Genomic DNA, 24298 nt, shown 5'->3' with positions numbered 1-24298 from the left:
GTGGTTAGCACTGTCACCTCATAACAAGAAGGTCACTGGTTCAAGTCCTGGCTGAGCCTGTTTGGAGTTTGCATGTTCTCTCCGTGTTCACGTGGGTTTCCTCCAGGTACAAAGACATGCACTATATTGAATTGAATAAATTATAATTGACCGTAGTGTATGTGTATGAATGTGAGAGTGTATGGGTGTTTCCCAGTACTGGATTGCTGCTGGAAGGGCATTCTCTGTGTAAAGCATATGCTGGAAAAGTTGGCGGTTCATTTGGCTGTGGCGACCCCTGAATAATAATCCCTTTAATAATCCCTAAGCTGAAGGAAAATGAATGAATGAATGACTGAATGAAAGTTTGTCTTGACTATGTCCAAGAATTATGTTGATCTGAAGCGTATAACATATTGTAATGCAAGTAATGTATTTCAGATTCACATTAATGCATCCTCTAGTGGATTTGTCATCTGAAATGTGCAACAAAACATACTGTACCCAGAGCAATGTATTTTACATTTTGCAAAGATACGTAGGCTCTGTATGTATTTTAATTGTCACAAAGTAGACACAAGATTTATAAATAATTTAACATGCTGTAGCTGTGATTGGTTGATACAATGTTAGTCTAAAAAAGGTGTATTTTTAGGCAACTCTTCGTCATGAAGACGGTGATGATGAAGCTCAGTCTCCTCCATCTGGACATAAAAGTCGGCGTCGGGCCAGTGTTGGAGCAACACCTGAGAGACGGGGTTTGGAACGACGACGCAGCCGAAGACATTCACTCCAGAACGGGAAAGGCCACACTTCTGCTCCTACTTCCCCCTGTCACAGCCATACACCCAACATCCTGTCCTTCAACAGCCAGAGGATAGAAGACATCAGCGAAAGGTGAGAATAAAGAAGGAGAGAGGATTAGAAGTGTATTTTATAAACTGTATTTTATCTTACTGCACATTTAAAATCAACAGCAGATACTTTACTCAACTGAAATGTAAGTTTCATTATATATTTTTTAGGTATTTTGACTGCAAAACAAGATAAAGATAAATTTATTCATTTATTTATTTATTTATTTGATTTTAATAAATATTTTAAATCTAATCAGATTTTTTAAATAATCTTTTATTTTATTTTATTATTATATATTTTTTTTTTTCAATTTTTTGATTATTTATCCAGACCTTTACAAAGGTCTGTGTGGCAAAAAAATAGCACTCAACACCTACATTAATGTTTTTTTAGAGCATAGGTCTCAAACTCGATTCCTGGAGGGCTGCAGCTTTGCACAGCTCCAAACCTATTCTAACACAGCTGATCCAACTAATCAAGGGCTGTTTCTCAATTCCAAGAGCATAGAGAATGGACTTGCGTTCTTGTGAAGACTGTTCTTGCCAGGTTACCTGGGAAAAACAAACTTAGGAGACTGTGAGAACACAGAACGCGTCCTCTGAGAAATGAGATGCTGCATTCTTCCCGATGGTCACATGACCTTCAAGCATTTTTAACGGGAAAGTATTTAAATATTTCAGTACACATACAATGATATTTCAGCAACAAACACCCTTAAAGTGTTTCATTTCATTTTAATGTTTACTTTCACCATCTCATTTAGGGAATCTCCTGAAATAAATAAGTCAAATCTCTGAATTTTATTAATAAACAGGTATAGAATGCTGCCCTTCCCGCCTCTTTATTCAGCCGCAATGACTTCTGGTACTTCCCGAGCAAGTTTTCCGCTCAAGTCTGCATCGTCAAATTCTCGATATCAAGAATACATCTGGGAACTTTTATATGTCCTCCGTTCTTGCGGTCTTGAGTTTTGGAACTGAACTGAACATTTGATGATGACGTTACACAAGGACGCAAGATCACTGAAGAACGCATATTGAGAAACAGCCATAGTGTGAGAGTAGTATTGAACACCTTAATTAGTTGGATCAGGTGTGTCTAATTAGGGCTGGAGCAAAACTGCAGAGCTGCAGCCCTTCAGGAATTGAGTTTGAGATCTATGTTTTACAGCCTAAAATAGCTTTGTCAAATATCTTTACAATTAACACATAAAAATCTAGACAAATATCTAAAACAAGAATTTTATTTATTATAATATAAATGCTATTAAAATATCTTCCGGAGACAAATAATTTATTTAATTAATATTAATATGAATCTGTGAATATATATATATATATATATATATATATATATATATATATATATATATATATATATATATATATATATATATATATTTTTTTTTTTTTAACAGTAAAATCACCTTGACACTTTGAAATGTTGTTGTGTAGAAAAGTCTACCAAAAAAAGTGAAAGTCCTGCATCCAAGCCATTTTCCCCCTCCCCCTCCCCTCCCCTGATGTGTTCATTTTCTGCCATAAAACACAATGTGCAGCTCAGGATGTACTGATTTTTAAAGAACGGGAAGCAGTTTTATATTGGGTGTTCTATCATGTTACTTTTGACACGAGACTTTTTAAGTCCCAAAAGAAGATGGAGAATTTAATAATGCTCCGAGGGAGAGACGGAGAGCACTTGCTAGTGAACAGACAGTTGTATAAATCACATACACATGAGGGAGAAGGGAAATAGGAAGTTACTGAAATATAGAGGTCCGATTCATGCATACTTTTCAGGGCTGTAGCACAGCATGAGGTACTCTGTCCCGTCCTTGTATATTTTGCTGTAAACTATAATCATACAACTTTATCCATATCCTTTCAATGTTTCAAGGGACAAAGGTGAACGCACAAATATCCAAACTCGGAATGGCAGCAGTATATCAGCCATCCAAAAGACTTCATATGGTTTTTCCCTCAACTAGCGAGACAGAAAGGTCATGCAAGGCTGTGTATGGAGAGAAAGAGTAGCCAGTGTGTGTTAGAGGAACATTTTGTATCCCTGAGCAGATCTTACTGGAGGTCATATTGAATTACAGGGACCCAGAAATTACACTTACCAGTGTGTGGATGAGCCATCCTGTTTGATAAATTGGATCCCATTGTGAGTCAGGGAGACAAGAGTAAAGATCTAATCTAGAGAACACTAGAGAACAATAGAGAAGAAGCTTTAACAGCATCTTCATGAAAAATGTGCTATTTATAATATATATATATTCATTTTCTTTTCGGCTTAGTCCCTTTATTAATCTGGGATTAATCTGCACTAACTTATCCAGCACATGTTTTACACAATGCATTCCCTTTCAGCTGCAACCAAAATCCATACACACTCATACACTACAGACAATTTAGCCTACCCAATTCACTTGAACCACATGTCTTTGGACTTGTGGGGGAAACCGGAGCACCCAGAGGAAACCCACATGAATGCAGGGAGAACATGCAAACTCCAACAGAAATGCCATCTAACCCAGCCAAGGCTCGAGCCAGCGACCTTGTTGCTGTGAGGCGACAGCACTACCTACTGCGCCACCACGTCATATATATATATATATATATATATATATATATATATATATATATATAGTGAGGTCAATAAGTATTTGGTCACCCTGTGATTTTTCAAGATATCCTACTTAGAAATCATGAAAGGGTCTAGAATCTTCAGCATAATTGCTCTGGCCTGATTTTTGACCATTCTTAGCATCATTGATACCCCACGAGGAGAGATCTTCTGTGGAGCCCCAGTCCGAGGGACATTGACAGTCATCATTAGCCTCTTCTGCTTTCTGACAACTGCTTCAACAGTTGTTCTTTTTTCACAAAGCTGCTTGGCAAAGCTGCTTGAAGGTCTACAATTTTGTCTATTTTGTCTTTTTACAGATCTTTGGTTTTGCCCATGTTGCTACTTATGACAGCTAATAACCTCAAACAGGTGCTACTAAATTAGAATCATGAGCAGAATGTAGCTGGACTATTTAAAAGCAAAATAACAGGTCTTTGAGGGTTAGAAATCTGGCTGAAAAGCAAGTGATCAAATTTGACAATGTTATTTACAAATAAATTGTTAAAAAATCGTACAATGTGACTTCTGGATTTTTATTTTTGGATTCTCTCTTTCTCAGTGGAAATGCACCTATGCTGAAAATTCTAGACCCCTCCATGACTTCTAAGAAGGAGATTTTGAAATCACAGGGTGATCAGTACTTACTGACATCACTGTATGTATATATCATGGAATTTTAAAAGGCCAAATTTCAAATATTGAAAGTCAAATAAGTCATGGAATATCAGGAATTCATTCATATAGAATACTATAGATTTTACTTTGCAATTATCAAAAGGTGTTTTTTATATAAAGTTATTTTATTTTATAATGTGTTCTTTATTGTTACAATTGTTAAAATTAATTTCCTGATAGTCAACCGACAATCACATAAATCAAATGCAGTCACCAGGCTGTACCTGTTAACTGGTAAAAACTTTCCTAAAAATTGTACATTTTGTCCAAGCTTTTTGTAAAATAATTGTTATTTAATGTTTTAAATAATGTAATAATTCTGAGGATAACAAAAAAAATTGCAAGGTCCTTAAAATAAAAAAAGACAATTGAATTTTTCAGACCAGCTTTTTTCAGGCTTTATCACTCTTAAAACAGCATGACAACACATGATAAAAGACAGTTTTCTGTTCATTACAGGTCATCGAAATTCTTTTTTTTTTCATAAAATTTCATTTTTGAAAGTTAAGGAAAAGTCAAGGAATTTGACAATTTTCTTATAGGTAGTGCTGCATATGTGATTCTGAAAAATGCTGTTTTATTGTATTTTTAAATCCATTAAAATTGATAAATTATTAGAAATTAAAATGTATTTAATCATTCATTCATTCTTTCATTCATTTTCCTTCGGCTTAGTCCCTTTATTCATCAGGGGTCACCACAGCGGAATGATCTGCCAGCTTATCCAGCATATGTTTTACACAGTGCATGTCCTTCCAGCTTCCAGATGGAAAACATCCACTCTCATTCACACACATAAACTACAATCAATTTAGTTTATTCAATTCACCTATGGCAACGCAGTGGCGCAGTAGGTAGTGCTGTCGCCTCACATCAAGAAGGTCGCTGGTTCGAGCCTTGGCTGGGTCAGTTGGCGTTTCTGTGTGGAGTTTGCATTTAACTTCTCCCCGCGTTCGCGTGGGTTCCTCCGGGTGCTCCGGTTTCCCCCACAGTCCAAAGACAAGCGGTACAGGTGAATTGGGTAGGCTAAATTGTCCGTAGTGTATGAGTGTGAATGAGTATGTGTGGATGTTTCCCAGAGATGGGTTGCGGCTGGAAGGGCATCTGCTGTGTAAAACAAATGCTGGATAAGTTCATTCCGCTGTGTAGACCACAGATTAATAAAGGGACTAAGCCGACAAGAAAATGAATGAATGAATTCACATATAACATGTCTTTGAATTGTGGGGGAAACCGGAGCACCCGGAGGAAGCCCATGCCAACACGGGGAGAACATGCAAACTCCACACAGATATGCAAACTGAGGCTCGAACCAGCAACCTTCTTGCGCCACCATGCTGCCTTTATGTAATCAAAATGATTAAATTAAGAAAAAAAATTACTTCATCCCGTATTTGTTTAATAAATGTTTAAAAAATAACTAATAAAAAATATAACTTTCATGTCATATTTTGTAAAATGTATTCATACCAATTTTGCAAATTTGTACAACCCTATAGTAAACTATAAAATTAAAAAAAAAACATTTGACAATCTGAAAACTGCTCAGTGGCCAGAAAATAGGAATATAAATTTTATAATAAATGATAAAATTGTATCAAAAATCTGTCACTACCTCACATCACTCTTGTCCCTTTGTGGAGCCGCTCAAACGGCTTATGCTTCTGATTATTGATGGAAGGATCTGCTGGTTGTGATGGGTTCGTAGATGATTTTTCTTGGAGCGGTTTGGTTGACAGATAGTTGAACTGATCTCAGTCAGTCATTTGATCCTGACGTCTGTAAGATCGCCCACCACAGGAAATTAGAAAAAGCTTTGAAGTGCAGTGTTTTCCATATTAGTAATAAATAGCAGTCTGCTGGGAGAAGGAGAGACCCCTTTTATGGATTTAATGTTTTGTTGTATTAGTGGTTGTGTCACTCAGAGGGTCTCATCTACTGTGCCATGACACCAAAAATGGGTTATATGTATGTTCTGGAAATGAGTAGGAATGGGAATTATTAAAAGGGAAAGACTCAGGTTCTGTAGCAATTGAATTGTTTTTAAGGACTTAAGGGATTCGTATTTTGAGAGTTTGAAAGTTTTAATACAACGGCAGTGTCAAATGTTAAATGTACAACACTTTCCAAAGTGTTGTACATTTAACAAAGTGTTCCAAGTTTCCAGAGACTTTGATCGCTGTAATGGTAAAAAATATTGGATACCAAACATGCGAAATACCAGAATTTTAAAGGGATTGTTCGTCCAAAAATGAAAGGGAAAAAAATCACCCTTTATTTGTTTCAAACTTTTATGAATTAATTTCTTCTGTTAAACACACACAAACGATCACACAGACATTCACAATAGATCACTTAAAGCTGGAAACCTGTTACCATTGAATTCTATAGAATGTTTTGTCTTCTATGGATGTCAATGGTTACAGATTTTCAGCTATATATATTTTCATATATATAATAAAGGCTGCATTATTCACAGTGGTTTGCCCTCTATGTTGTATTGATGTGACTTTATATCATATAAAAATATCAGAAACATTTAACCAGGTAACGTGAAATCACTTTCTACAAATGTTTTGTGTTGTTTATTCCTGTGCCATTTTGTCTGTAGTCAGAGCATGTGGTGAAGGTTCCTGTTCTTGTCATCTCCTTTCATTCCCGCTCTTCCTTTTCTTTCTTCAATCATCCCTCCTTGCAACCCTCAACCCTCCTTTTCGCCACAGAGAGGAGGAGGAAGAGGAGGAGGAAAAGGATGAAGAGCTTCAGAAAGCAGAGCTCTCTAGACAGGCATCTGGAAGGTATTTCAGCAGAATAGGATTGCAGGGTGAAGAGCAGGGGTTCTCAAACTCGATCCTCGAGGGCCAGTGTCTTGCAGATTTGAGCTCCAACTTGCCTCAAAACACCTGCAAGGATGTTTCTAGAAAGCCTAGTAGGAGCTTGATTAGTTGCCCAAGTGTGTCTGATTGGGGTTGGAACTAAACTTTGCAGGACACTGGCCCTCCAGGACCGAGTTTGAGAACCCCTGATGTAGAATCTTAGAACTAGAAAAGTTTGTAGATCCTTATCCATTTTTAGATGCTATCTCTTTCCTGACTTCTCTGACATAAATGTCTCCCATTATATCATGGTGTTCCCCATCATTTACTAGATTTTTCTGCTGTTATTCTGTCATTTTGTAGTTGGGTGGCATCAACAGTAGAGGACGCTTCTAGCTTGTGTTTGCCTTTAAGGTGCATGGTCAACTTCATTCCAAATGCCACTGATACAGAAAATGCAGAAAAACTCCGGAACAGGTCTGGGATCAGGGTTATCCGCAAGGCCCCAGTGTCCTCTCCTCCTTTTACCCCCGATTTTGGCCCCCCGTTATCACCCAGACTGTCTTCTTGGTCTTCGGTCAGATCTTTAGGAGCTGTCCCATCCCAGGGTTCCTCTGTCACCTCCTCAGCCTCCACCTCCCCGGGCGAAGAGCCCAAATCCCCTGTCCTGCCTCTTCTCTCTTCCAATCTTCTTCATACTTGCCCAGTGGATTCGGACGAGGTGTTTGTGGACACTCCACAAGGTCAAGATCCAGACAAGCACTGCAGGTAGTGCAGATAGACGCAGTAGATTCTCGCCACTCACAGAACAAGTTCCCATGCATGTGCATATGGGCTCTGTTCCAAACCTTAGTAAACTGCCTTGTGCCTACATAGACGGCATAGTTATAGATTGTATGCACCTTCCTGACACAAGCTGTTCCAGTAGACAACTGGCAGAAGAAATTAACTCAATTTTAAGACAGCTTCTCAAGTACCCTTAAGGGTTAAAGCAATTCAGAAATCAGGAGTGTGCAGAATTTAGAATTTGAGACTTGTTGACTTGGAATTCATTGAATTGTGATTCGAAGAAATCTATCTGTCTGTCTACAGTATTTGTCTGTCTGTCTAAAGTGTGTCTTTACATCTATCTATCCATCCATCCATCAATTGAACCATTCATCCTTCTATTCACCCACCAATCATTCCAGTTCTAGGGTCTGTGGGTTGTTAGGGGATTGTGTGTTTTACAGTTCACATGTTATTGAAAGACTGTCCCAGCAAACTCACAAGCTGTGAAATGTGCTCAAACTTTTAAATTAGTTGGAAATTGTTTAAATACTCACACTCACATCTCACTTCTATCACTATTTAATGCTAGGTGCATATGAATCTCACCTCCTTCATAGTATGCTACTTACGTTTTGCCTCCCTCGCCATAGTATGCCACTCATACACATGTCATACCATGGTACTCACACTTGCCTCTTATCTCCCTTGGCATAGAATGCTACTCACACATGCATCTCGCCTTCCTCGCCATAGTATGCTACTTGCACATGCGGCTCGCCTCCATCACCATAGTATGCTACCGTGACAAATGATGTCAGAAAACCATCTGTACATCATAAACCAGTTATGGTCCGTAACTAAAACTATACTGAATCGAACCATACTGAATAGAAATAATTATTTTGACACCCCTCCTATCCATCCATTTATCTATCCACAGATCTATCTTTCTACCTGCCTTACAACTTACCTATCAATCTATCTGTTGGTCTGTGTATTAGTATGTCTGCTTGCATATCATTCAAAGTTTCTTTTTACATTACATTACAGTTAACATGTACAGTTTCCTGAATTTCTTTGAATTGCACTTCAAGCGTGAGTTTCTGGTAATGAAGTTGTTGTCTTGTATAGCGTGTCTGAAGCCAAATACTGATAAGTTGTCTTGAAAGATGTCTTTAAAAACGTGAGCTCCCTATGTAGGCTGTAAGGTTTAGGATAGAGCCATTCAAAGCTGCATGCCTGATTCAGAGAATGACTTTCACCCGCACATAAGTCAAGCTATGAGATCCCTGGGAGATGAATTTAGGAAACCCATGTCTTTTTTATGAATTCAAGTCCAACCTTGACCGCAGTAGTTGAACTGTTATATTGTAGGAAGTGTGGCATGGGATTCGCTTGATCTCTGGATCTCCTGTGAATGGCGAGGGTTTATTGTTTTGCCTGTTCCATCAATCCCACCTTTTGAATAGAGTCAGACCCTCACCTAGAGGATCACCACCCTGTCCCTTTCTTCCTACTTCCAAGAGAGCATTTTAAAATGTTCTGTATACTCCAAACTTTCCAAAGCCTACGCACACTATCACAAATAGTTATACTTACAGTGAATTAACTTATCGTCATATGCAATTTTGTGGCTTAATCTGTCTTACAGTATAGATCAAATCCTTAGCCCAATAAAATGAGAAATGGATACCGCTATGATCATAGCCTGATAAATCTGTATACTCTATGAATTTAATGTTGACTCTTTAATGCAAAATGAACTAAAGTCTTTTTTTTCTCTGAACCGGTCACTGTAGTGCAAGACACTCCCTAAAGGATGCTAACTTTTACGGACATTTACAGCTCATCTGCCTTTCATTGATGCATTGTACCACTACAAAGCCAAGAGAAGCCTGTAAATTAAGTCACATATAAAAGAGCAATTGTATTTCACTCTGGACAGTGTCTGTAGGGTCTGCATTTGATAAGAATGAAGCTGAAAATGCTTTGCGAAGTCATATGCATGTTTTCTTGACATTAAGACCATGGCAGCTTGAGGAACCCATCTGGATTATAAAGTGGATCAAAGACAGCTTGTTTTTCTTTTGTTTTTTTTTTTGTCTGCTGAGACAATATTTAAAAGGTCTATACGCACCTTTAATGTGTCTTATGCTTTAATAATTGCAGTACACATCAGTGTTATGCTGAGGGCACTGTACACTGTTAAAGTCACCACAACATCAAAATACTACAGTATCTTCTGTGAAAGCTGCGAAAGCATTGATGACACAGCCACGGACTAGCAAAAAGTGACCAAAGTAGACCAACACCACTGAAAAGATCTCTCCGTAATCTTCCGAACAAACTCTTGTACAGTTTGACTACAATATTAATGCAACATGGACCAAACACATCTAAATGAACCAAAAACTGGATGTCGTAAGAAACAATGATAATATGGACAAAAAGGTCAGAATTATTAGCCTCCCTGAATTATTTGCCCCCCTGTTTTTTTTTCTCCCCAATTTCTGTTTAACGGAGAGAAGATTTTTTTCAACACATTTCTAAATATAATACTTTAATAACTCATTTCTTATATCTGATTTATTTTATCTTTGCCATGTTTTTTTCAAGACACTTCTATACACCTTAAAGTGACATTTAAAGGCTTAACTATGTTAATTGGGTTAACTAGGCATGTTAGGGTAATTAGGCAGGTTATTGTATAATTTGTATAAAATTACGTTTAAACGGGCTAATAATTTTGACCTTAAAATGTTTTTAAAAAAATTAAAAACTGCTTTTATTCTAGCCGAAATAAAACAAATAAGACTTTCTCCAGAAGAGAAAATATTTTCAGACATACTGTAAAAATTTTTGCTCAGTTAAACATAATTTAGGAAATATTTTAAAAAGAAAAAAAAAAAAAAACAAGGGGGGGTGCTAATAGTTTTGACTTCAACTGTACTTGGTTTTGTCTTTGTATAAAGATCTTTAAACTTCACAAGGCATCTAGAAAACATGGCGCAGAAGTGCACAGTGCTTCAAAAGACGTGACATGCAAATGTAAAGGTCACATACCTCTGTCAAGTCCATGTTTATATTGAAAAACATTAGAAAATTGCAATGGAAAAAATGCATTCTGTGTGAATGGCCCCTAACATGAGCATAGATGCTGTTCAAAATACAGTGTCTTTTTTTGAGGGTCAAAATGACCAAATCATCAGGTAGTTCTCACTCTGTGCTCTGTGTGGTTCCTACACTCTAAAAAAATCCTTGTTGCCTTAAATTTTTAAGCTGAATCAAATTAACATTATGAGTCCATTGAACTTATATTATGTTAAACTGATTTAAAACAGCTTGCGTAACTTATAAAATTAAATCAGAACATGATTAACTTTTCAGTTCACACTTAGCTGATGATTGATTACAAAGCTTGTTTGGCATTCTGTCCCGGGAGAGAGCCCTGAGCTCATAAGGTCCTCGAGCCTGAAGCGCCCTCCTGTTTTCAAGGGCAAGAGGGGAGTTTGAGCTCAGGTAGATCTCGAGAACTCCCCTGCTGTAGTAGCTAATGAACAGATAGTGATTGCTCTTAAGAGATAACTACTTAGGTACTAGAAGCATGTCTATGGTGCTGATTTGGATTAGTCAGTTAACTTAAGTTGCATGTTTTGGACGGTGGGAAACCGGGGAACCCGGGGGAAACTGACATGAGCACGGGGAGAACATGTAAACTCTGCACAGAAACGTCAGCTGGCTTGGAAAGGACTAGAACCAGTGACGTTCTTGCTGTGAGGCAACAGTGCTAACCACTGGGCAACCATGCCACCCATCAAGGAAAGAAAGAGGAGTAGGGGTGGAAGGCTTCTTTAAAAAGAAGATGGCTGTCATATGGAACTTAAGCAGGTCGCACACCAGAAGCACCGCTCGGTGGCGCGACGCATAGCGCCATGCAGTGCCATACATTTCAGAATTCTAAACATAGGTTTCTATTAGGGTACACACAGCGGCGCTGCAAGTCGGTAGCTGTCCACAGCGCCCAGCCACAACTCAGGACACTGTTCATTTCTCTGCCGCGCCACAGAGCGCCATCTGATTACTTTCATGTTAAACATCATGCGAACGTCTGTGTCTGGTGTGTGATACTTTTAACTGTCATGTGCGCGCCATGTCAAGCGGCGCTTCCGGTGTGCGACCTGCTTTAGGGTATTTATAGTGGCTTAGGAATCATCTGATTGGTGAATCATAAATTGAATAATGCGGGACCAGCTGCAAGCAATCATAAGCACATGATCCTCTCGAAATTAGTTTAAATAAACATCACTGAACAGGTTGCAGTGACCTAAAAACATATGCTGTCAAAACCAATTGATCATATAATGTTTTACAGTGTAGTGCCCTAGTATAGTGATGTGGACTTTATACTGTCAGTGATAACCATTTTTCAGAATACTCATTAAAATGAGGTTCTCATTCTGTGTTCAGTTAAATAATACCCCAGGATGTTCTTTGAAAAGAGTTGGCATCCTGGCTGGTTTTGCACACTGGCCTCATGACCAAGCCTGTGTCTACTAACTGCTTTATCACACAATCTTCTCTCCACCAAATAAGCTGGTGTGTATTGTGTGGTCTGGCACGTGCAATCTAGTGGTGTAGGCGATTCCCCAAATGTGTGAAGCACTTTAAACACACCGAACGATATACGGTTGAAGTCAGAATTATTAGCCCCCCCTTTGATTTCTTTTTTTATATATATATTTCGTAAATGATGTTTAACAGAGCAAGGAAATTTTCACAGTGTGTCTAATAATATTCTTTCTTCTAGGGAAAGTCTTATTTGTTTTATTATGGCTAGAATAAAAGCAGTTTTTAATTTTTCAAAAAACATTTTAAGGTCAAATTTTTTAGCTCCTTTAAGCTATATATTTTTTCGATAGTCTACAGAACAAATCGTATTACAATAACTTGCCTAATTACCCTAACCTGCCTTGTTAACCTAATTAACCTAGTTAAGTCTTTAAATGTCACTTTAAGCTGTGTAGAAGTGTCTTGAAAAATATCTAGTCAAATATTATTTACTGTCATCATGGCAAAGATAAAATAAATCAGTTATTAGAAATGAGTTATCAAAACTATTATGTTTAGAAATGTATTGAAAAAATCTTGTTGAATAATGTATTGAATAATCTCCGTTAAACAGAAATTGGGGAAAAACATGAACATGAACATAATTTAGGGGGGCTAATAATTCTGACTTCAACTGTATATAGCCTATCAAATGTACATAAATACAATGACTAGGCTTAGCCCCACAGGTTGAGTGAGCTCATATATTGTGTTCATTATTTAAACTTATCATTGAACGCTCATTTGATTTTAAATCATCACTGGTTACAATAATAATGCTTCGAACATGGCGTTTGCAACAAATGTACAAAGTTGCTATCGAAGTTGTTCCGGAAACAGTTAGCTTGACTAGGTAGACACATTGTACTTTTTAATAAGCTAGTTACATTGTAGCATGGAAACACATCCCTGGTTAGCATGGTTAATGGGTTTTTTCACTCAGATTTTACACCACTTAAATCTTCTGTATTATTACTTTAGATGGGCTAATTAAAGCATGCAATTATTTGTTTCTGTTTGTCTATATAAAAAAATCTCTATTTATCTAACGGCAACTGCTTTGATTCACTTTCTGTCTGTATTGTCACTGTATTTGTTTCTTTGCTTTACTTTTCCTCTGTCCGCTTTTTCTGCCAGTCAGACTAATCCTTCTGTAATGTATGTGTTCCCTGTTAACTGCTCTTGTTCTGTCTCTTCTGTGCAGTCTGTCAGATGTTAGATACACAAACACACCATGCAGTTCTTGTGGCAGGTAAGCGAACGTGTTAGAAACAAACCTGCAAATCTATTTGTGAGGCCTGGTGTGCTTTACTTAATTTTTAATATTGATATCTTCAACCTTCAATCAAATCAACCTTCAGTCAACTTTTTAGTATTCCAAAATCAAGACTATAATCAAACATTTAATTTAATTTAATTTAATTTAATTTAATTTAATTTAATTTAATTTTATTTTATTTTATTTTATTTTATTTTATTTTATTTTATTTTAGTTTAGTTTAGTTTATTTAATTTTATTTTATTTAGATTAATTTAATTTAATTTAATTTAATTTAATTTAATTTAATTTAATTTAATTTAATTTAATTTAATTTAATTTAATTTAATTTAATTTAATTTAATTTAATTTAATTAATCAGGTAACACTACCTGTAACCATTTCAATCAATGCTCTTTTTTTACTCACTGGAATTCATTTTCAGCAGACCAGGCTTATATTTGGCAATTCTAAAACAATTCCCAACCCTTTAAAGTGTGTTTGACTCTATGATCTTTCAGGTGCTGGAACACTTTGAAAAGTAGAACAGTGTCTGTTTATTCCACTGGTATTAAGCCAGGATTCATTCCCAGCTTTTAGTTCTTGCTCTGATAATGTGTGTAATGAATCTGTTATGAAGCGGACAGGAGACAGAGGTAAGGAAACGTTAGGGTGTTTATTAAATGACAACAAGGAGCACATGAAGGATAGCCAGGAGGATCAGGAATGATGTTGGGGTCTTTTCCTCCGTGGCTGGGTAACAGGAATACACGAGGATGGACAGCACACACCAGATACAGCTGACAGAGGATGACACAGACTTGGAAGGACTGGAAGACAGGACGATTCGGGAGGACCAGGAAGACTAGGAGGAATACAAAGAGAACAGGTAAGTAAATCGTTTGTTTTAGCTGAGGATGACTACGCTGAGTGGTCGCTCAGTTGTCCGCTTTCGTCGAGACGAGCCCGGACAATGAGCGACTGGAGTGCTGTGCTTTTATCTGGTGCTCGTGAATGTGATGCAGCTGTGTGCTCATTAGAAGTCAGGTGATGGTGATCTTCGTGAGTGGGGGTCGTGAGAGCCTGACCAATCCATGACAGTACCCCCCTCCCCAGGGCCCGCTCCTGAGGGCCGACACCTCCGACGCCGTGGTGGTCTCCCTCTGCCTCTAGGCGCTGGGAACTCAGGGTGGCTCTCATGAAACTCCACCATGAGACTAGGATCGAGAATATCAGCTCTGGGAACCCATGTCCTTTCTTCGGGGCCGTACCCTTCCCAGTCCACCAGGTACTCCAACTGGCCACCACGACGTCGGGAACGCAAGATCTCCTTCACTGCGTAGACGGCTCCTTCTTCTAGGAGCAGTGGAGGAGGGGGTTCCTCTTCGTGGTCAGGCTCTGTGGAGGGAAGAACAGGATCGTGATAGGGTTTCAGGAGTGATACGTGGAATGTAGGGTGAATACGGTAGTGAGAGGGTAATTGTAGTTTGTAGGTGACGGGGTTAACCTGTTCCACGATGGTGAAGGGACCAACAAATCGGGGACTTAACTTGCGAGAGGGCAGTCGCATGCGTATGTCCCGGGTGGATAGCCACACCTTTTGTCCGGGTGTGTATCTGGGTTCTTCAGACCTTCTCCTATCGGCGGTTACCTTGCTTCGACGGACTGCCCTCTGCAGATGTTGATGAGCCTCGTCCCAGACTCTCTCGCTCTCCCGGAACCAGTGATCCACTGCGGGGACATCAGATGGTTCGCCATCCCAGGGAAAGAGCGGTGGTTGGAAGCCCAGGACGCACTGGAATGGCGTGAGTCCGGTGGAGGGTTGCCGCAGTGAATTTTGGGCATATTCTGCCCAGCCCAAATACTGGCTCCAGGAGTTCTGGTGACCACTGCAGAAGGTCCTCAGGAACCGTCCCACCTCCTGAATCTTCCTCTCTGTCTGCCCGTTGGTTTGGGGATGATATCCAGAAGAGAGGCTGACGGCCACACCTAGGAGCTTGAAGAAGGCTTTCCATAGACGTGAGATGAACTGTGGACCTCTGTCCGACACAATATCTTCTGGAATACCAAATGACCTGAAGACTTGATTAAAGATATTGTCGGCAGTTTCAAAGGCTGTGGGAAGACCTTTCAGAGGGATTAGTTTGACAAACTTTGAGAATCTATCTACTATGACTAGAATACAGGTATTACCTTCTGACGAAGGGAGGTCAGTGATAAAGTCCACTCCTAGGTGTGACCAGGGACGGTTCGGAATCGGCAAGGGATGGAGCTTTCCAGCGGGTAGATGACGTGGGCTCTTGGATTGGGCACAGTCCTTACAGCCCTGAACATATTGCCTCACATCCCTTGCCATGTTTGGCCACCAGAATCGTTGGGATACTAGCGAGAGAGTATTGTTGATCCCTGGATGTCCAGTGCCTAGCGAGGTATGTAAGGAGTGGATCAGATCTACCCGGTGTTCAGGTGGTATGAACTGCCGATGAGGAGGGCATCCCGGCGGAGCAGGGGCTTCCGGAGTGGCAACGACTGGAGGAGCGTTCCAGGTGATCGGACAAATGGAGATGTGTTCGGGAAGAATCTTCGTTGGGAGTTCTTCATGATCGTGATGCTCGTGTAAACGAGAGAGAGCGTCTGCTCTTAGATTCTTGGGTCCTGGACGATAGGAAATGGAGAAATCAAAACGTGAGAAGAAAAGTGACCATCTGGCTTGACGTGGACATAGTCTCTTGGCCTCTTTGATGTATTGGAGGTTTTTGTGATCTGTGATCACCTGGAACGGATGTTTGGCTCCCTCCAACCAGTGACGCCACTCCTCCAAGGCTAGCTTGATTGCTAGAAGCTCCCTGTCTCCTATGCTGTAATTCTGCTCCGCCGGGCTCAACTTCCGAGAGAAATAGGCACAGGGATGCAGTCGGGGCGGTGTATCATGATGTTGAGATAATACTGCCCCGACGCCGGTGGTGGATGCGTCCACTTCCACCACGAAAGGAAGATTTGGGTCAGGATGAGTCAGGAGTGGGGCCCTTGTGAACTCCTTCTTAAGAAGGCGGAAGGCTGCGGCTGCTTCTTTGGTCCACTCCAGTCCTTTGGGTTTACCCTTGAGGAGATTAGTGAGAGGTGATGTAATCCTGCTGTAGTCCTTGATAAACCGTCTATAAAAGTTAGCAAACCCAAGAAACCTCTGGAGCTCCTTAATGGAAGTGGGTTCTGACCAGGATAGAACAGCCTCAATTTTCTTCCCATCCATACGTATACCGGTTTGGTCAATGATGTATCCCAAGAAATGAATCGACTTCTGGTGGAATGAGCATTTCTCCGCTTTGAGGTAGAGGTGATGTTCTCTCAATGTGTGTAGGACCTCCGCAACGTGTTGGCGATGTTCGGCCTCACTCCGGGAGTAAATGAGGATGTCATCTATGTACACTATTACACAGTGGTGAAGAAACTCCCGGAGGACTTCATGAATGAAGTTTTGGAATACGGAGGGGGCATTGACCAGACCGTAAGGCATGACCTCATATTCATAGTGGCCAGTAGGGGTCACGAATGCTGTCTTCCATTGGTCCCCCTCACGTATTCTTATCAGATTATACGCGCTGCGGAGGTCCAATTTAGTGAAGACTTTAGCTTCTCGGAGCTGTTCCAAAGCGGCTGGTACCAGAGGAAGGGGATATCGGTATTTTACTGTACCGTTATTTAGGACCCTGTAGTCGATGCATGGACGCAGCCCTCCGTCCTTCTTGGCCACAAAGAAGAAGCTTGAGGCGGCTGGTGATTTTGAGTGACGTATGTACCCCTGACTCAGAGCCTCCCTTATGTAATCTTCCATTGCCTGATTCTCTGGAAGCGAGAGCGGGTAGATCCTACCTCTTGGCAACTGGGCATCTGGAACTAGGTCGATCGCGCAGTCCCATGGCCGATGCGGCGGTAGCTGGGAAGCTCTCTTGGGGCAGAAGACATCTTGAAAGGAGCTGTACTCCTTAGGAATGTGGATAGACTGCTTCTCAGGAGGGCTCTCGACCGATGTTGCAAACAAAGAAATGGGGTTCCGACCTTGAAGAGGGAGATTTGGAAAACAGGCAGGTGTACATCCAGATCCCCATTTCTTTATCTCTCCTGTGCCCCAAGAGATGATGGGATCGTGCTTCACCAGCCACGGGCGCCCTAGAATGATGTCCATATTTGCACCCTCCAGAACCAGAAATTGAATCCTCTCTTGATGTAACAACCCCACTTGAAGAAGGATGTCTTCGCATTGTCGATGGATACGGGTCGAAGATCGAGTGCACTGGGTTATCGGTTGTATCTGGTATATGTGCGAGGACGCCTCAGTACGGAGGTGGAGTTGACGACAGAGGGATTGGGAGATGAAGTTCCCTGCTGACCCGGAGTCGATGAGGGCTGTGACAAGGAGAGAAATAGAGGCAGTAGTTATTTGTACGGTGGTAGTAAGTGGTTTACATTGTTCAATATTCGTACTGAATACACTCACTGAAGTCCGAATGGGACGAAGGGGACACTCCATACGGGTGTGTCCACTGACACCGCAGTATAGACACAGACCCCGGGTCAGCCTCCTCTGTCGTTCCGCTGATGTCAGTCTTCCAGACTCTATTATCATGGGTTCTGGTTCTGGAGAGGCTGTTGACTCAGGCGATTGGAGGAGTGCAGACGAGGGGGTGATGGTGTCCTGTTGATAGGAACGGAGACGATCGGAACATCGGAGAGAATGTTGGATGAATCTCTCCAGACCCATTGTATCATCTAATGTGGCCAGTTGGATTCGGAGAGTGGGTTCCAAGCCGAGCCGGTACGTGGTCAACAACGATCTCTCATTCCATCCACTTGCAGCTGCTAGAGTGCGAAACCGGAGAGCATATTCCTGTGTAGATAGAGTACCTTGCTTTAGATGATACAGCTGCTCTCCAGCGGCTACTTCCCCATCAGAACGTCCAAACACCTCTTTGAAATACTCCGTGAAGGTAGTGATGGAATTCATGACCGGCCCGGCTTGGTTCCAGATCGTCTCAGCCCATTTAAGTGCAGGTCCAGAGAGTAGAGATACGATGTAGGCGATCTTCGACTTATCTGTGGGATATAGAGAAGGTTGCATTTCGAATATGAGGGAACATTGTAACAGAAAACCATTGCACTCCCCCGCTCCGCCTGAGTAGGGCGCTGGTCGGGCCATGGGACTGGAAGGAAGGGCCGAAGAAGAAACTGTGGAGGCGGAAGTGCTCGGTGCTGGTGGTGCGTTGGAAAGTGGAGCTGGTGGCTGTAGAATCCGCTTCAACTGGTCCACCAGCTCTTGTAAGTGATCGGGGGTGCTCATGTTGTCGTCGTTATGGGTCCGGGCTTCTGTTATGAAGCGGACAGGAGACAGAGGTAAGGAAACGTTAGGGTGTTTATTAAATGACAACAAGGAGCACATGAAGGATAGCCAGGAGGATCAGGAATGATGTTGGGGTCTTTTCCTCCGTGGCTGGGTAACAGGAATACACGAGGATGGACAGCACACACCAGATACAGCTGACAGAGGATGACACAGACTTGGAAGGACTGGAAGACAGGACGATTCGGGAGGACCAGGAAGACTAGGAGGAATACAAAGAGAACAGGTAAGTAAATCGTTTGTTTTAGCTGAGGATGACTACGCTGAGTGGTCGCTCAGTTGTCCGCTTTCGTCGAGACGAGCCCGGACAATGAGCGACTGGAGTGCTGTGCTTTTATCTGGTGCTCGTGAATGTGATGCAGCTGTGTGCTCATTAGAAGTCAGGTGATGGTGATCTTCGTGAGTGGGGGTCGTGAGAGCCTGACCAATCCATGACAGAATCACAGCAGATTCAAACATGGAGGCAGGTTTAAGGAGCGACTGACAGTATGTCAAAGAACTCTTTTAATGAAGACTACGCAGGGAAACAAGCCCCCACACGTCTTCAATCATACCTCCTGATACAAGGTCATATCGCGAACATCTCCAGCCAATCATCTGAACTGACAGTCTGCTTTATGTGGGAAAAAGAGTTTATTTTGTCACCCACTGATGTGAAAGCTGGATTCAGACAAACACCTGTGTGTGTGTGTGTGTGTGTGTGTGTGTGTGTGTGCGTGTGCATGTGCGTGTGCGTGTGCGCGTGCGTGTGTTTGTGTGTGTGTGTGTGTGGCTTCACATTGGCCTCTGTGTTGCCGTCTTGATGGAGGAAGTAAATGACATCATCTGGAATCAGAGCTTCACCCCCCTGGCTGTGTGTACTAGCTGATGATATGTGTGATAAATGAAGTGAACAGAAAAGATGGCCATTAGTTCTCTTGGATAAATCGAGACTTTAGCTTTATGCTGTTAAGAGGTCGACTTCAGGACAACAAATTCCCACAAATCAAATTGTTTTTGGTGTGTTTGTGTGTGTTTTTGGCCCAAAGATGGAAGTTTTCAGGCATCAAACAACATCAAAACAATAGTGAAGTGCTTTTTTTTATTATTATAAAATTGTTCCCCTACAAAGGATTTTTTTTTTCCTGAGACAAAATGAAAAGGATAGTTTATCCAAAAATGGGACATTGACTTACGGTAAAGGACCATTATTTTAAAATGTTAGCATATATTTGTAACACTTTAAAATAACATTCCTTTACTGTAAGTCAGTGTATTTTTTAAAATGAACAAACAATGTAAAATAGATTTATTACAGTGGATTTGGAGTAGTGCTTTATTTTTACACTGTCCTTGTTACCCATGTTGTATTCTTACTGTTAATAGTTAATTAAGCAATTTTAAACCCCAACTGTTACACTATAATAAAAAAGGACACGCTTTATTTTAAGGTACAGTTCTTGCTATTAATAAACTATTAACTTTTAGGGGGGAGCATGGACGAAAGCAATGCGGGACAAAAGTAACAAATCGATTTTCTTAGCTCTGGCAACACTTCCAGACACCCGCTTTGAATGTTATCACTCGATTTAATGGACATTATCAGTGGTTATCAGTTGATGTTATCATCCATCCACATGGTTAATACGCTATGCTAATAGAGAAGACTCCAGATCCAGATCTGTTTTTACGTTACTGTGACTGGAGTTGGGTTTGGGGTTGGTGTAGATGTTAATAAAATACAATTAATGGAAAGTTGAATAAATAATATAAATAATTCTCCTGATCTGTTATTCTTCATATGTGATCTATAGCTGATTCACCGTGTGTATGGATGATAACAGCCTTCTGAGCCTATCAGTAGGCGCAGAAGGTCCCTGCTGGTCCATATCTATCAGCTAATAACCACTGATACACCTATTCAATCGAGTGATGACATTTGAATAGGCTGTTCCAGACTATAACAGCATATTCAGCATGCAACCCCCTGATGGAGCTGCCAAATATCACCTGATTTCAAGACAGTGTCTTGCAGTTAGCTCAGAATATCAGTTTCAAAGTGCAAAAAGTAATTTTTTCCTTATTACAAGTGTTTCTCTTTTCATGCATCACAGTAATGATCAATCTACAGGTCATTTAATGCAATAACACATTCTTAAATTTGCAATGTCAGAGATTTTCAATGTAAAAGTAATGCTGCGGTCACACTAGAGTTTGTGCATGCGAAATTCTGTTGTACGGTGCTGCGAAAAGGGGCAGGATTAAACAAGATGATTAAGAATTTTAAAAAGCGAGCGATTGGACCCCTATCTAGAGAGGTCATGTTTTGATCTTCGATTGGTCTCAGTCAGAGGTCAGAGTTCACCAAGCTTGAACTTTTCAACGCAGCAAACTACGAAACTTGTCGCACGAGCTTGCGTTTCAGGTCTGATGCATTCACGTGCATTTGAATGGAAGTCTATGGGGAGAAAAGTGCAGTGTGACCGCAGCTTTAATCAGATTTATATAGCAAGAGTTTCTGTGGGGACAAAAGTAACACTGTTATTTATGTCCCAATGCTAATATTCAGACCTCATTTTTCACTTCCTCAGAGTTCTCAGTGTTTTTATTTATGTGTTTTATAAAAATCAATGCACATTGCCTATAATAATAAAAAAAATATTCAAAAATTTTAGAAAATGTAAACATTTTGCATTATTGGATCGCTTTTGAAACATTTGATGGAACTGAAATTTAAAATGAACATGTCGTTTAATATTTGTTTTGTAAAAACAAAGAACAAAATATGTTTGTGGTTAAAATGAACTAGGTCATAGCTAGATATATTTAAAATTAATAATATTTAAGCCAATAAATCTACTGTAGTCACTTTTGTCCCACCCATGTGTTACCTTTTACCCTACTTACGGGGTCACAATGTAACAATGTGCAACTTTTGTTTAAAGAGAAGTTATTTGTTAAAAATAACACCTGATATTGATAGACCATAATAAAGAGTTCCACAGCAAAAATATATTTCTGTCTAAAACATCATCTTTTAAATATAGGTTTTATGAAAAATGGTGCTTTCATCCCTGCTCTCTTCTACTTTTTGTTCCGTTAATGACTAATTTGCCGCTTACTGTAATAGTTAGTAAGGAAGTAGATGGGCTTAGGTTTTAGGTAGGGTTGGGGATGTAATAAGTTCATGCAGAATATGTACTTTATAAGTACTAATAAGCAGTTAATATGTTATTAATAAGCCATTAGTTAATAGTGAGAATTGCTTCTTAAACTAAAGTGTTATTGTTTATTTAATATATTAAAGAATTGAAGGACCAAAACAAATTGGGCCATTTGTGATTATCGCTAAAAGATTGGTAAATCATCCTTCATTTTTCCTTTAGCATTGGCAATGTCGGCACATATCCCGGCAGGTCATCTGGGGTGTCCAGTGCCCCCTCTACACCCTACAACCGCTTCAGCCCTTCAGGAGGTCCATCTGCAGACAGTAAAGCTGACAGGTGAGCCACTGTTCTTCTTTGATGCGCACATGGCTTTGGTTCACAGGAATCTTCAAATGTAACACTTCTGACGCTAAAATGGTTATGATTATTGATAAAAGAAATCACAGGATATCTAAAGCACATTTTGAAAGGACGTAATATTCCAAAGGTGTCTTGCACATGCAAATCATCCTCCCACTCAAGGATATTTCACTTTTATGACTGAATTATTTCTTCTTTCCAGTATACTTTTGTCAACATTTGTAGTGCTTCATCAAAGTTGTGCTAAAACTTTCTACAACTCCCGTTCTTGCCTTGTATTTACTTCAAATGTTGATTACTATAGATCTTTTGGTGGACCAAATTGCTACACTAAAGGGGAAAAATACTGATGTCACGGGTAGGCTCAATCACAAATGCACAGATCACAGGACTTATCAAAAAAACACGTATTTATTTACAAAAAGTACTTATGACAAGAACTGGAACATCAAACCACAGGCAGGACATGAAGATGCGACAATACAATACTGGACAACAAATAATGTAATGTGTGTATTTATATAGTGCATTTTTTGTGTATGGCCAAACACCCAAAGGGCTTCACATGCAATGGCAGCCACACGACAATGGCGCCAGTGCGCTCACCACACACCAGCTATTGGTGGAGTGAAGAGACAGTGATTTGGTGGATGGGAATGATTGGGAGGCAATGATCGTAAGGACAGATTGAGGGAATTTGGCCAGGACACCGGGGTTACACCCCTACTCTTTACAAGAAGTGCCATGGGATTTTTAATGACCACTGAGAGTCAGTTTAACATCTCATCTGAACAGTATGGTGTCCCCTTCACTATACTGGGGCTTTAGGACTAACACAGACCACAGGTTGAGCACTCCCTGCTGGCCTCTCTAAGGGCGTACTCGCACTTTGCTATCCGAACCGTGCCTAGGCCTGTTTCCCGGATCGTTTGAGAAGTGTGAGTGCTCTGAATCGGGCTCAGGCACACTTCACTTGGCCGGCCCTTGCCCGGTTGGAAGAGGTGTGCCAGAGCCCGGTTCACTTGGAAACCCAAAACTGAAAGCGAAACGTGACTTTTAAGGGACTGTTTCATATGCGTTTATTAATCATTCTTACTGTTCTGTGAATGCAAACTGTTGGAGATGACCATGTAGTTTATTAAAGATGCAAACCTCTCACTGCACGAAAGCTCCGCACCTTCAGCAAACCTCCTAATTCCTGCAGCATGAGTACTTTATGATTGTTTATGAGCGTCAAAAGTGGCTGATCTGTTCTGCGAAATATTTGACTGCGTGTTGCTGCATATCAAATAACTTAAACGACGATATAACTGAAGAAATCTCCACTGTGCTAAGCGAGAGCGCTTCTGACCAGCGCATCATCGATGACGTAAGCGTGCCCGAATGTAATGTGAGTGCGGGCCGTCGGGGGAGACGGGAGGGGGGACAAGTATGCTTTGGCCCGGTTCAAGGAAACTGTACATAGTGTAAGTACGCCCTAACACCACTTCCAACAGCAACCTAGAATAAACTGAACTTAGAGGTAAAAATCCACAAGACATGATTAAACAGAATACAGTGGTGTAACACAGGTGGAACTAATGTACATTGACAAACGGCGTGAAAACAGAAATCACATAACGTAAATAGAAGTACTTGGAACACAACACATGGGGAATCACACGACATGAATACAAAATGAACACAACACAGACACACCAGTCTATGACATTGGACAAACACAACGTTTTTGGTTAGGTTAGGTTTGTCATTTGACCCAATGTTGGATAAGAACAACACATCAACTTGTAAACTTTTTATT

General features: G+C 40.5%; 1 protein-coding gene across 4 annotated transcripts in view; it reads left to right on the top strand.

Moving 5' to 3' along the window:
• fhod3b (formin homology 2 domain containing 3b) overlaps positions 1-24298 on the top strand; it is a 305076-nt gene that overhangs the window by 237537 nt on the left and 43241 nt on the right. For 2 of the 4 annotated variants that reach the window (XM_056476235.1, XM_056476234.1), the window contains exons 10-12: positions 635-876; positions 13543-13590; positions 22357-22473. In XM_056476235.1, the coding sequence (XP_056332210.1) occupies positions 635-876; positions 13543-13590; positions 22357-22473 (407 nt within the window). Of the gene's footprint in view, positions 1-634; positions 877-6866; positions 6942-7322; positions 7728-13542; positions 13591-22356; positions 22474-24298 lie in introns of all 4 variants that reach the window. The other 2 variants (XM_056476237.1, XM_056476236.1) reach the window with 2 other exon arrangements.

Source organism: Danio aesculapii, chromosome 16 (genome assembly GCF_903798145.1).
Source record: "Danio aesculapii chromosome 16, fDanAes4.1, whole genome shotgun sequence".
Lineage (NCBI taxonomy): Eukaryota > Metazoa > Chordata > Actinopteri > Cypriniformes > Danionidae > Danio > Danio aesculapii.
Note: the sequence above shows the minus strand (reverse complement) of the source record. Positions and strands in the feature narration are given on the sequence as shown.